Source organism: Larimichthys crocea, chromosome XI (genome assembly GCF_000972845.2).
Source record: "Larimichthys crocea isolate SSNF chromosome XI, L_crocea_2.0, whole genome shotgun sequence".
Classification (NCBI taxonomy): domain Eukaryota; kingdom Metazoa; phylum Chordata; class Actinopteri; family Sciaenidae; genus Larimichthys; species Larimichthys crocea.
This window is the reverse complement of record NC_040021.1, coordinates 7,986,867-8,000,624: the sequence shown is the minus strand read 5'-3', so window position 1 is coordinate 8,000,624 and position 13,758 is coordinate 7,986,867. Positions and strand designations below refer to the sequence as shown.

General features: G+C 43.0%; 1 protein-coding gene across 2 annotated transcripts in view; it reads right to left on the bottom strand.

Moving 5' to 3' along the window:
- LOC104927045 (glutamate receptor ionotropic, kainate 2) overlaps positions 1–13,499 on the bottom strand; it is a 55,725-nt gene extending 42,226 nt beyond the window's left edge. For both annotated transcript variants that reach the window (XM_019277403.2, XM_010741032.3), the window contains exon 1: positions 12,881–13,499. In XM_019277403.2, the coding sequence (XP_019132948.1) occupies positions 12,881–13,004 (124 nt within the window). In that variant the 5' untranslated portion in view covers positions 13,005–13,499. The remainder of the gene's footprint in view (positions 1–12,880) is intronic.
- Between the last annotated feature and the right edge of the window lie 259 nt (positions 13,500–13,758).

Sequence of the window (13,758 nt, the reverse complement as noted above, 5' to 3'; positions counted from 1 at the left end):
TTGGAATCTGAGCAGCTGATTGGTGGAGGAAGGGCGTTGTGATAGTGCATACGGCCTGTCTCTGTGACTAATGACCAGCAGAGCAGCTGCAGGATAGCAGTGGGCTGTAGGGTGGGTGCCATGGCAACCAGCGAGCAAACCCTGTCACTAGGGCAAGTGGCCCAGGTATGAAGTCACTCAGTTAGGCTTTAAGACCTCCACCCACCACACCCACAACACCGTGACCTGTTTCTGTCTTTCAGTCGACGAGCGTCGCTGCTGGGAGTCAATAGGCAGGAGGCAAAAGTGATGGAAACGCTCCGTAAATATCCACGAAATTCCCGGTGGGAGCGCTCCCTGACATGTTTGGCGGTGAATGGGACATGATGCATGAAGGCCTGCAGAGAGTTGCCGCCCCTGGTCATTAATCTGAAGTTCCCCTTGTGGTAGACTGACCTTCCTATGCTGCACAAGGGCCAATTCTCTCTCCCTGAAGATCCCTAGGAAATCTAAGCATAGCCATGGGATACATCCGCTGTGCTGGATGCTGGCCAGTGCTATGACATCTACAAACAAACTATCATCACCGTAGCCAGTGTATTATTTTATTATTTCTCATTTGCTTGCTGTGTGGTTTGATATTATATTCTATTCTCTCTATCTATGGGCAGAGCCACATGTTCCTTTAATGTCATTGCAGAGGTGATATACAACGATGCATCATTTGACCAACCACATCACTCTGGCTGTAGCTCAGAGATAATATCTTACAGGGCCTTTGTTTTGTAGGAGCAAGATAAGTAAAGCAGTAAACTTGGTTAATAGAGGCATATTTTCTCAGGTACCTGATAGAGATCTCGGTTGATTCTAGTAAACTTATTTAGGAGCTGTACTTCAACTTTAAATCAAATGAGAGAATAGATTATAAATCCCTGAATAGGAAATCAGGTGTTATATAGCATGGAAGACCAAGGTATAAACACCATAAAAAGGATCCACAACCATGAAAACACAAGTCAAATGAGCACATCTGTTAGACTTACGGAAAGTGAACATGACACCATTAGAAAGCAGCTTATGCAAACAACAATGGCTGTTGTTATCTGACATGTTTGGCTTGTTGTGTGGTTTTCCTCCAGAATAAAATCACTCCTGTCACCTTAAAGCCTTCTTGACACTAGACTGGACTGTCACCTGCCACTGCTGGACGCTAAGCCTCGGGCTGAATCACACACTTGAACATACACACGGATTCAAGCACACTCCAAAGATTGAGCCTAAACAAACCTGTCAGGTAAGAAACAACGGGGTCCAGGGGAAAATGTGACCGACGTGAGAATTTAAAGCCCACGCCTGCTGCTGCATTCAGAGATACCTAAGTTCAGTTACACTTGAGGTAATAATCTGCTATACCATCGGCAGAAGTTCAATTTCATTAATCTCATATAATGAGCACACACACACTGTCTTCAATTAGAAATGTGTGCCACCACCCTCGTCCCTGACCCAGCTCCAAGTGGGAAACCAGTGATCACATAACATATATTAATTCTGAGCGCTGGCAACAGATGTGCTAATTTACCAGGCTCTCTCTATTCATAATAATGTGCCAGCTCCCTCCTCAAAATATGTGCTAATTTGCAAGGGCTCATTGTGGATGTGCTAAACTACCGGCTGACATTTTGTGTGCTAATTTGTCAAGCAGGGACCCTTTTTGGTACTAATTGTGCCAAACTGTGAGTACACTTCCACAGGCCTTGAATTGCTGAAGTCCCAAATGACTTCTGTCTGCTCGCAGTTTCCACCCTCTCCACAGCTCTCAAACAGTGAATGCAACTGAAAGGAAACTGTGAAAACGAGATGTATAAGTACGCACGCTTGCCTGCGCACACGCAGATGCACACGGGTGTGCGCGCGCACATTTCACAGAAAAATGTGCCTGCTCTCGAGATTAGACGAGCTCCTTAAAAGAACATAAGAACGCAGCTAGAGTCAAATGCTAGGGTAATTTTGTAGTATCATCAAACACGCACGCACTATACGGAAACAGCAGCCTGTTCCTGTGATTTAAAAAAGCTACTTGCAGAAACAAAAGGTCACGACTACAGTTTGTTGTCAAGATTTACAATTAAAATGAACTATTTTGCTGAAATAGTTCATATTTTTCTTACTGCTCGGAAGAAACACAATGAGGCCAACATGTTCGGCAGTGTCAGTACAGAGAGATATTTAATAAAAAGAAAAAGAATATGCAAAAGATGTGCACACAGATTATTTCATTTCCTGAAATTCATCAATTACCATTTACAAAAGACTACAACAACGATCTTTCCATTGTTGATTTATCTGGTAATTATTTTTTTTATGTGAATGATAAATAGTTTGATCTGCAGGGTGCATTACAGTTGTTTGTTCTCTCCGACCTACAGTCAAAAACCAAAAAGATATTCAGTTCACTATCAGCTAAACAAAGAAATGTAGTAACGCTGTACAACAGAGAGGCTGCAAATATAAATCGTTGTTTCGAGCTTCTGATGCACACAGAACCATCAGAGGCACACGCACAGCAGAAGACGGCGGCTGAAAAATAACATGAACAAAAAAGGTGGCAACGCGTTCTCGCGCTCTTCCTCGAGCATCATTCAGCTCTGCGTAAGGAGGAGCAGTCAAGCTAAAATAAATATCTTTGCTGTTTGCAAGAAAAGGATTTTCAGTTGTCTTTATGTTGTCTCTCTGTGGGCCACTTTGGGGATCTTTTTTCCCTCCACTGTATCTAACAGATCCTCAAAAAGGTGAGCGTTTTGAATGCACCCACATATTCCAGGGAATAACATGAAATATCCAGGATATTACCATGGAAACTAGTTGTCTACAAATGGATCCTGTAAATAAGGGGCTACTAGCATATGACTGCCAGTGTTATAGTGCTTGCCACAATAACCAACAAAAGCAGTATTAAAGTTTGTCGTCAACATAACAAGCAGTTTTGATGTATTGTATATATCGCAGCTGTGGAATGAAAACATTGTCCTTGGGAGAAAAATCTGATTTATGCACATACATTTAGGGAGAAGTAGTCCTTCACACACTGTGGGTTTCATGAGCTCTCACACCTCCTATCTGACATCCAAGTACAAACACAGGTATTCCCAAAACTGCAGCCACACAGTTGTAAGTTCAAGTAAATAACACAAATCTCAAAATTGCACTCTGAGCCTTTTCTGCCGACACAGTAAATATGTGATTTGGCTGTTACCTATACAGTTATTGGACAGAATTCTAATTCTTCATACCTCATACCCCGTCTCATTCCTTCTTCTGTGCGCCATCTTTTTCTCTCCTTTATCAAACTACCACACATACACACACACCGCCTCCCTCACTCCCCCTGACTAGAGTGCATCTCATGGTGGCCTCGGCAGGTGACAGATGGCGACCTCACAGCGCTGCTCACTGTAAACTGAGTTTTAATCAAGCCTAAGCACGTGTGAGAGATGCTAATTATCCACTGCAGGCTAAGAGACGCTGGAGTCCAGCCTTGAGAACATTGAGACTATGCATGTGCATTCGCATCTCTAGTTTATAATCACTTTCCCCATTGTGTTAAAACCACTGGGGCATTATTATCCATTTACGGCATGAGGCAGAATGGACTGAGTGTCTCGACTCCAACCCTCAAGCTGTATCTCTCACCAAAAATAAATATAGATGAGAACTTGACTAACAGTAATCTTGGAGTCTTAACTCTGTGAAAGTTAAGCGGTAGGATTTCCAACTGTCTCTCAGCGTACTTGCCAAAAGACTCTCACACTATTGTGCCATTTCTGAACATTTTCATTTCAGTCTTTTAAAAAAAAAAAACACCACTTTTATCTGAAGAGAGCGTGACAGCGGGATAAGCCTGAATTACAACATCTCTAACATGCATTTAACATATATCATACGCGACCGACCTTGGCGTAGAGCTAAAAAGAACTCCAATTTATAATAATGATGCAATTAGGTCACAGCAAATTATACGAGACTCTATCGTCCTCTTTGCTCCCTTCGCCGCTCTCATTCTAATTCTCACTATTCTCCTGTTCATCAAAATGGCCCTGTATTACACTCTTCCCATTGTAATTTTGAACAAAATGGCTGTAAAATTAGACTTTCTTTCTTGTAGAAGGGCAGATGTTATCTCCCGTCAGAGCCAAAGGTCAAGAATTAATTCAGGAGGCGGCTTGTTAATGTTCACAGCTGGGTTTTTGAAGGGCGACGGAGGGGTAGCGGGAAAAAAAAAAAGAAAAGACATTTAACAGGATTTCATAATCTGATTAGAATAATTTTTAATCTTCATGAATTTAGATACTTGCACAGGAGGTGATTATCGTTTTTCAGATAGGTAACGACTTAAATCTGGTGAACTGGTGCCAAAAAATGCATGAAGTTGATATAAATATATACAATAGATTGAGCAATAATGTTCTTACACACAAAGATTTTAATTACATTCACTAGGGGAGGCATTGCCAGTGATTTCCAATGTGTTAGAACTATGCAGGGTCTATGTATATTCCCTGATAAAGCCATTTCTGTCTTGAAAAGAACATAGAGTCTATAGATACTACGGAGAGAAGCTTAGAGACAAATGAGGATTGTGCCCAAAGGCCTGCACAGTGTGTCCTATATATGTTAAACATGCTATAAAGGAAATGGTGATAAAAGCTACAGTACAGTGTTCCTCTCCAGGATTGGGGAAGTTCAATGCTTTGAAATTCTGAAGCTAGACACACACACAAAAAAAAAGGCACAATAGGAAATAAAGTGTGGAATATGCATGTCATATCTGTGCCTTTGTGTGCAAGGACACTGAGACCAGAGGAAGAGGGAAAGTGAGGCTTGATGACAGTGCGAGAGAACAAAGTAGAGAGGGAGGACTGTGAGACAGGCTGAAAGCCAAAGGGAGACAAAGACGACACGGTAGAGAAGGACAGCAGAGGACAAAGGGGAAAAAATGTGAAGTGGAGAAGAAAAGAGGAGAGAAAACGGACAGAAAAGTCTATTTCTTCTGGATTCTGGCTATTGATTTGACGCTCGGAGTATACCACACTGTTTCCTCACAGCCTCACGTCAGGTGCGCTTAGAAAACAACAGGTGACGGCCGTGGTATCTAAAGTCGGAGTAAGCTGTAGGATTCACGCAGGGGATAGATGGGTGCGCTGTCAGAGAAACCCAAAAAAAAGAGAGCGAGCGATTGGAGAAGGAGGACGGGAGGAAGGAAGGGAGGAAGGGAGGGAGGGAGGGGTGGGGCATGAAAGAAATGGATGAGCAAAGGAAACGAAGGGGGAGAAATGGAGAATAAAAGAGGTCACTGGAGGCAGATAAAAGACACTCAATTAAACGAGTGAATGGATGGCCCATTAGACCTGAACGGACACCTGCACCCCCCTCCCGCCTCTCCCTCAGCCACAGGGCAGGGAAATGTCAGCTCTCGTTTTGGGTTCATCAGCATCCCATCAAGCCGCTGCTGTACACAAGCTACCTGATACTCTACAACTACAAGTCAATGTGTTGCTACACTTTGCTGCAAAGGTGTGTCAGTTTGCCTTGCTTGTTCTACAAACACACACACACACACACTCAGGCAATTGCACAGTAGCAGAGAGAGAGAGAGAGAACGAAATGAAAGAGACCTGGTTTCACAGAGGGAAAACAGCCAGAGGCTGCCCGATAAAAAAGAAATTACTGAATAATGAAGTTCCTCAAATATGCACACTCATTTCTTCTCAATAAATAAGAAAAGATCTTGAGGATGAATGTTAAAAGACAATAAAGGTGAAACTGGTGGAAATTCAAGAGTCCTATTCTAATATTCTAATATTTCTTCTGAGCTGCAAGTCTCCGCCCGTTTATTTCACCATTTCTCCTACTCATTCACACCCCGCTGGGGAGGAAATTCAATGTCTTTTGTCATGTTTAGAAAGCAATGGCTGGATGTGGGTATCTCACTGGTAGCTGTGTATGGGGGGAAACGGAGGCGATTGGCTTCATTATGTCTCCTCAAAATCTTAAACAGATGCAAGACAGGAAATCAATCCAAGTCTGTTCCAATCCACCGTGATGATTTGTGTGTGTGGATAAGGGTTGGATATCAAACAAACACTGAAGTGTGTCTTTTTTTCGAGTGTGGGCGACATTCAACAGAGCCCTAACGGAGCCAAGGAAAATTGAGTTAGTTTAGCGTTTTGCAGCTTGTTTTTCCGAAATTAGACAGATTGTTCAGTCCTTCAGTTAAATGTACACTTATATGCTCTTCTCTGGGTCATTTACATCAGCCAACGCCGACACAAATGAACTGCTTTCTTTCCAGCACATATTTATCCTCTCCTCTCACCTCTTCTTTCACAAACACCTTCAAAACAAGTACACCAATTTAGAGAAATATACACAAACACTTAAAAAATCCTCGGAGGAAAAAGGAAAGGAAGGGCGTAAAAATGAAATTCAACATAGCAGGAGACGCTCTGCATAACCCCGGTGGACTGTGGACAATGGAGTGTCATGCTGATTCAAAGAACATGATTTTAAGTAAGCCTGCCTCAATACATCCTCCCACAGAGCCCATTTCCCCCTGTGTCCTTGGTTCACACAGAGAAATGTTCATACATCCGACCGGCTGTGCCGTCAATGGCAGCCCAAACTCTGCTTTCTCTCTTTGTCAGCCACTCGCCCTCCTCCTCTCACTCCTTTATTCAGCTGGCTGCAGATGAAGGTGAATCACCACATCCTAACCTGATCCGGTGCCTTACATCGTATAGCCAACGCAGGAGGGCTTTCTACGATCGATAGACTTCTGAATCCTGCGTAGTTTGGACGTCAGTGCTTTCACCTCCAAATATCTAGAAATTCCCAAGTGATTGCTTCATTCTTACAGAAGACATTTAGAAATGGTTTTGAAGATATACAATCAGAATACGGATAAAACTATGCATGCATATTTACCACTGAGCCCTTTAGCAACAAACACAGTCATTGACCCTCCTACGCATTAAACAAACAGTAAATATTTACTCTGGCTCCCAATTAGCACTATCACCAGCTTCCATAATAATAACATTGAGAAGCCATGTTTGTTTCCCTCTATTAAGCAATCACTTAATACTTAATTACCACAGTTGAGCTCGCATGAAGTTACTCCCACGTATGATGCAAAGAGTGGCACTATATCGCAGGGAGCGGAAGGTCTATTTATCACACCACTTAAAGCACAGGCGGTTCTCGCAACGCATATCACACTGAACTGTAAATGAACTAGTCCGACTGGGTTCGTGTCAGACAAATCTACAGTCCAAAGAAGAACAGTGATAATGCAAAATCATATACAGAAGTCGCTGCGGCTTCGGGCTGTTTAAAGTCGTCATTAATTCATGGCGGCATGCATTATTAATCCGATCCCACACATTCTTCTTAGTAGTACACATTGTTGTTGTGTTTACGTGTTTGCATTCCCACAGATGGAGACCTGTGATGGATACACACGGAAAGGGCCAACAGGGACTTGGCACAAGTTACACGCTACGCTGCCAGTTTCTCTTTTTTTTCCTCCATTATTCCTCTTAGCAAAACAAACATATTGATTTTTTATTGATTCCCACCATTTTACAGTCTACTGGAAGTGGAGACAGCCAAATATGTAATGATGCAATATAGATAAATTCATGAGATCCTAATAAAAAATACATTTAGGGTTTATCTCCCCAAGGGACCAACGAGGATATTTGTGTTACCAATGTTTTCCACCATTTTTGCACCCTGTAAAAGCTATTTCATGCATATCTGTATAGTCCCAGGGAAATTTTCAGCTTGCTAATGGTACACTGCTGACATTTATTCGAAGCTGCAGTGCAATGTCTCCTGGTCTCCCACTATATTTCCACAGAACACTCGACTGTCCTTTCTGTCTCTCTTCACAGAAGCCATCAGAAAACAGTAATAAAAAACCACAACTGAGAGTGGGCTGAGAGTGGACTGCTCACAGGCAAACTAATCTATCTTTACTCTGTATCTGCTGGCCTCAACACTCGCTGTTTTTCTACTCGCTCACACTTCACAAAGACTCTCTCTCTCTCCTCTCTAACAAACACTCTTGTTTTTCTTACACCTCTCAGTGACTTCAAATTTTTCTCCAATCTCTCCCTTGGAGGAATTGTGAGATGGACAGCTCCACATGTATTAAAAGATGCACAAAACAACAACAACAACAACAACAACAACAACAACAAAAGCAGAAGAAACATGATTTCTTTGTGAGCGTTTTCAGCTCTGACCTTCAGTCATCTCTGAGCCAGACAACCTGGCAGTAAGACATGCTGCAGGGCTCATCTCAAGGGACAGTTTCACAGAGCAATTGCACACATAACCCCTAACCCTTCTGATACCCGGTGATATCCTTGAGTGACAAAGACGAATGATATGGTGTGAATAATGAATGCCAATACAGAAGTCAAGCCTTCCACGAGGCAGCAGTAGAATATAGGACTTAAATGTATTCTTATTTGGATTTTTCAAAAACAGACAATATGTCAGGAGGCAGTTTTGCAAGAACCTGATGCCTCCTTCATGTAAATAATCGTCTCAAATGTAGCTGGTAAATCTCAACAATTGACTAAACACTGAGCACAACGAGAAAACTAATTTCATACCTCACAGATATTTCCCCATTTGGAAAAATGGCAAGAAAATCTGTGGTCTGAATTAATCACCATTCTGCCTTTTTTCGTAACTGAGGCATGACAGCAAGACCTTCAAGAGACTCAGGAACGTAAACATGTTTAAAAGAAATCCATCTCGATAGTTCTTTGTTGGAAGCCCATGTGTGGTGCTGCATGCTAATGTAAGACAGATCTCCTTTTTGTTCTTGAAACCCACGGTGGGTATTTTTAAACCATGGAAATCATTTGCCAGCAGAGAGGAGATAGTTTCATATTTCTATAAGCTATAGCGGGGCCAAGTGACACATGAATATTTTAAGCAGCTTTGTGCCTATTTAAATGTGTTTGCTGTGAACGCGCTTGGCAGTGGGCCAGGGCACGTGGTGTTATCCATAATTCCTACAATCCCAAACTAAACTCCAGCACACTGATAATTCAGGCTGGCGGAAAAGCAAAAAGCAAATAAAGTCAATTAACTACAAACTCCCCACGAGTTTGTTTCCTCTACCCTTGCTTGTTCTTGACAACCTTGTAATTTCACTACCATAACACAGTCGAGGGGGATGAAAAGAGCGTTAAATATTAGAAATGCAATAAAGGACCTTTATCCTGGCGCAGCATTGTGGAAGTAGTTAGATAAACATAGCATCCACCAGAGGGGATTGTGTCTTTTGCCAGAGGACTAAAAAAATAAATAAATAAAAAGACTTGATTTCCTTTCCTAAATGAAAAGCAATGCTGTGTTTTAGTCATAAATATTCCCAGACATGCCTGTAGTGGGGAAAAATCGAAACATAAACAGGAAATAAACAAACAAAATGAGCATCCCTGAGTCAACAACCCTTTCAGCAGCAGTTGACAGCCCAGGGACATACTGCGTCTGCCAATGTTGTTTGAAGATGGCGGTGATAATGTTATCACTCAACCTCAGAGCCGCAGACCAACTATAGTCATCTGAATTAAAATTAAGAAAAAAACTGTCTCCCTTTCATTGTTGCTTCGTCCTCTGTTTAACTTCTTCTCGAGGCGCTTTATGAATTAGACACGTCTGTAAGTAGAACTCGACTGGCAGCGATGGAATGGCAGATCTGATGACTCATTGTTTGTGTGACTGAACATTTGTTATGAGGACAGATAAATAGGATCGTGTACATATAGAGCTATTTCCATGGAAGGGTGTAAAATGAGATCCTTTCAATTTAGCCTACCATATAATGATAGATAGACTTTAATGCAACCCTGATTTTTTTTTTCCACCTCACTGAATTCCAACAGCTCATCTATGACAAATGAGAAAGTTGAACTTTGACTATGGCAGCATCTCAAAATGCTGCCGTGCTGAAATTATTTCAGGAAGGTCAAATCTCTTCATCTCTGTGAATACATTAAACATTTAAGAGAAAATGTTAGCACGTTAGCCAACCTTAATTCGGATTGCAAATCCGACACCGAGGTCAATTTTATGCCACAGAAAATGAGCTGCTAGAATTGATTTCATGTTTAAAGTGAACATTTTTTTAAAGAGCTTTTTTCTTTAGCCTACAACGTACGACTGGGGGTGGAAAGGAAAACCAAAGTGGCAATTGAAAAAAAAACAACAACATTTTCTTCTGGTTCTCTGAGACCTTTAGCAGTCTCATTCAGTGCTCCCAAAAGGCAGGCGTGAACTAGTTATAAAAAAAGGAATCTTCTCTCAAGCGTATTTTATTACATCTTGTAAGGGCTGCAGCGGGGTCCATTTCAGTATCAAAGTAAATGAATTATCTGTAAGATTTATAAACGAGGAACACCGAACACAATAATTCAACTCGGGCTGGGAATTAGCTCAGCATATTTGCCTGCAGGTGGTGGCCACAACACTTGTTATTTTCTCTCTCCCTCTCTCTCTCTCTCTGTGACACTTGTCGCTCTACATGGTGAAACCGATGCTGTGAATACAATGAGCTGACTATGCTTTGGTATTACACTGTGTTTGTGTGTGTGTGTGTGTAAAGGTCTCAGCCTGACAGGAGAACAGTGGTTGTTACAATGTGAGCCGTCTGTCTGAGCAGAATGGAACTTGGGGCAGGAAAGGAACAGACAGACCCAGGGGAGCTGACCTCCTCATTTAGCCAGCCTCCTGCAGGAACAGCTGGGATTATCTGCTGAGCATGCACATCCTGCAGGACAGGAAATGCACACGAAAAAAAAGGACCAGTGGGCTCTATTGTCTCTCAAGGCAATTTTGTATTTCTCTTCTGTCTCACATGCACTTTTTTTCTTTTTTTTTGATACAATCACCCACACACACAGCTCTATCCTATCTTTCTCTTTTAGAAACTCAGCTCCTTTACAGGCGAACAGACAGATAAGCATATCATCTTTTTTTTTATAGAACGAATTACACTACACGGAATGGAGCCATGTTACAACAGATGTGAAGTGGATGCTACTAGACTGTCAGATAAAGCTCTACAGAAAAGACTAAAGCTTTTGCAGAACGCCTCTTTTTTTTTGTGCAGCAACAGGCGCAGGCCTCGCTCTCTGTCCCTGGTCCTGAACAGTCGGTTCATTGGCTCCTTTACTCAGGACCATGGACAGAGGCTCTGTTTCTCTATCACAAACAGAAATCAAGCTTCCACCTCGGAGCTGAAGGTCTCGGTGACATGAATCACCTCTTATCTCGCATGGTTATGCCTGTCGTGCTTACTGATGCCAGATGCCTTGCAGATCCAGCATGTCCAATATAACCACATGCAAATATAAAAATACACCGCGGGATCAGTCCCTTCAATCCAATGTGCATCCAACCAATATAGACCTACTTTACAAATATCTCACAGAAATTTGCCCGCCTTGGAAAACTTTCGCGTCAAATACTATTATGCAAGGACCCAAGGATTACAGAGTAGACGCCGGGCGTCTGTCAGACAACCTGTGAGACGGTGGTGGTGGGGGGGGGGAATCGTTCATGGGGATGAGGATGCAGCAGGAAGACAAGCACATCCCCGTTGCCATAACGGCGGCTCTTGCGGACGCGGCCTGACTCTTAAACAGGACCCTCGGGGGAATTGGGGGATTGTGAGAGGATGCGTTGTCAACACTTGATGACATCCGCTGTCGGGAGGGGAGGAGACGTGGAGAGGGGAGGTGTTGATGGTGGTGGTGGTGGTGGTGGGGTGCCCCATTACTCTAAGATGTACTTTGAACAGAAAGCCACCCTGAGACCGATCTAATTAAGCAACAACAAAAACCACAAGAGGCTGTGATTTGGTGATTTGGACACAAACAATTTTTAAAGTTGTGAATCAGCAACAATAACGCGCTGTAGTGGCAGCTGTTGAGGGAAGTACTTTAATAATCAACATTAATTATGTCATCCTTCTGTCAGGCGTTGTTCTATGGTTCTTGAAGAAAAGTGGATAATCGGTTTTTTTTTTAGGCTAATGAGATACACTTGAGTACCATCAGTGTGTGAGAGATGATTTTTTTTTTATAGCTTGGTGCATTTAACTGGCTTCCAACGTGACTCAGCCAGTCAGTCACCGTGAACCGGAACTATTTTTTATTATTATTTATTTTTTATCCATGCCTGTAAAGGTATAAAAACGGCTGGGTATCAGTTCAGTGGGGGTTGAGGATGGAAAGTAGTGCCTATTGCGTATTGATTGGCTCCTGTGTGACGGATCACAGTGATTGATCCGCACTCCAGGGGTAATGTTTACATGTAAACATGGACTGCAGAGGACATGTTGGGGTGTCAGCACTTTAAAAAAAAGAAAAGAAAAAAGGCGGTGTAGATACATTATACTAGTGCAGAGATGTGAGTCTGGAGGTGATGCTCATCACCTGTTCATATCCGTGAACTGTTGCATAAGAGAACTCCTTTTTACGGGTTAGCTACAGTTGATTTTCTCTCAAAGTTACTGTTTCAAGGTTCGCGGAGACCACCACTCATCTCTAACGGTGTGATGGAAACAGTGCAATGAAACATTATCATGTTGGAAAGATGCAACTGTGCGCTGTTCATGAACAAATCTGATTTTTTTCTCTTTACAGTCAAATTGTTTTGCCAACTCAACGCTGTTCATCACAAAACCAGAGACAAAATGTCTCCATAAATGTGCACCCCCGTGGATGTCATTTCACTGTGGAGAATCACACAGGCAGCTCCGTGTGATTGGACATCGTTACCGATGGCATCGTATCATAAACAAACGGATTCTTACCAAATCTTAAAACGTGTGGCATCCCGCGAGAGTAACCAAGAAACAGCAGCAGAAGCGGGATCAGCCTGAGGTTGGACCTGAAAACGAGACTGGTTATCATCAGATGATGGGAGGTAATCTTCATGTTGTTTTTAAAAAAATGCACAGTGGTTTAATCCACCCGGTGCGCGGGTTCGATTCCCCCGTAATTCTTCTACGGTCGTTGGGCAAGGCAGGGTGACGGCGGCCCTGGATGCGCAAGATCACGGCATGGTCACTTGCGCTTTCCCTAAATCCATTAGCAGTCCCGGCATGATTCCTTCCCCTTCCCCTTCTCCTCCTTCAATGCGCCAAGAAACAACAATCCTCCGGGTCGAGGGACGGTGGGACATCCATGTCGAAGGGTACGGATCCAGTGAGGAGGGGGGAGCCCAAGCATGGGCTATAGGTGAGGTATTGGAGAGGGTTGGAGAGAGGGGCTAGAGAGCGCCAAGCAGAGGATACAGCAGCGATATGCAGCCCCCTATGAGGCGCTCTGGGTTGCTTGCGCTCCCATTATACTGCACTGCTGCACAGGCTCTGACGTCGAGCCAAGGTTAGTGTTGTGAACGCGCACCAGAGAGAGACAGAGAGAGAGAGAAAGAGAGAGAGTAAGGGAGAGAGATAGTGAGGGAGATGAATATACAGATAGAAGGAGATAAAGAACAAGGAGGATGAGAATGTGGAGAGAGGGAGATGGATGGAGGGAAAGGGAGGCGAGGGGAGAAATGATGGGAGGGAGGAGGGGGAAACTTTATTTTACACCATCTTTATCGGCTGTTTTCTTCCATAGCTCGCATGTGTTTAAAGGTTTGTCGGTCAAAAAGAAAAAAAAGTGCACACAGCAACACTAACTTCAC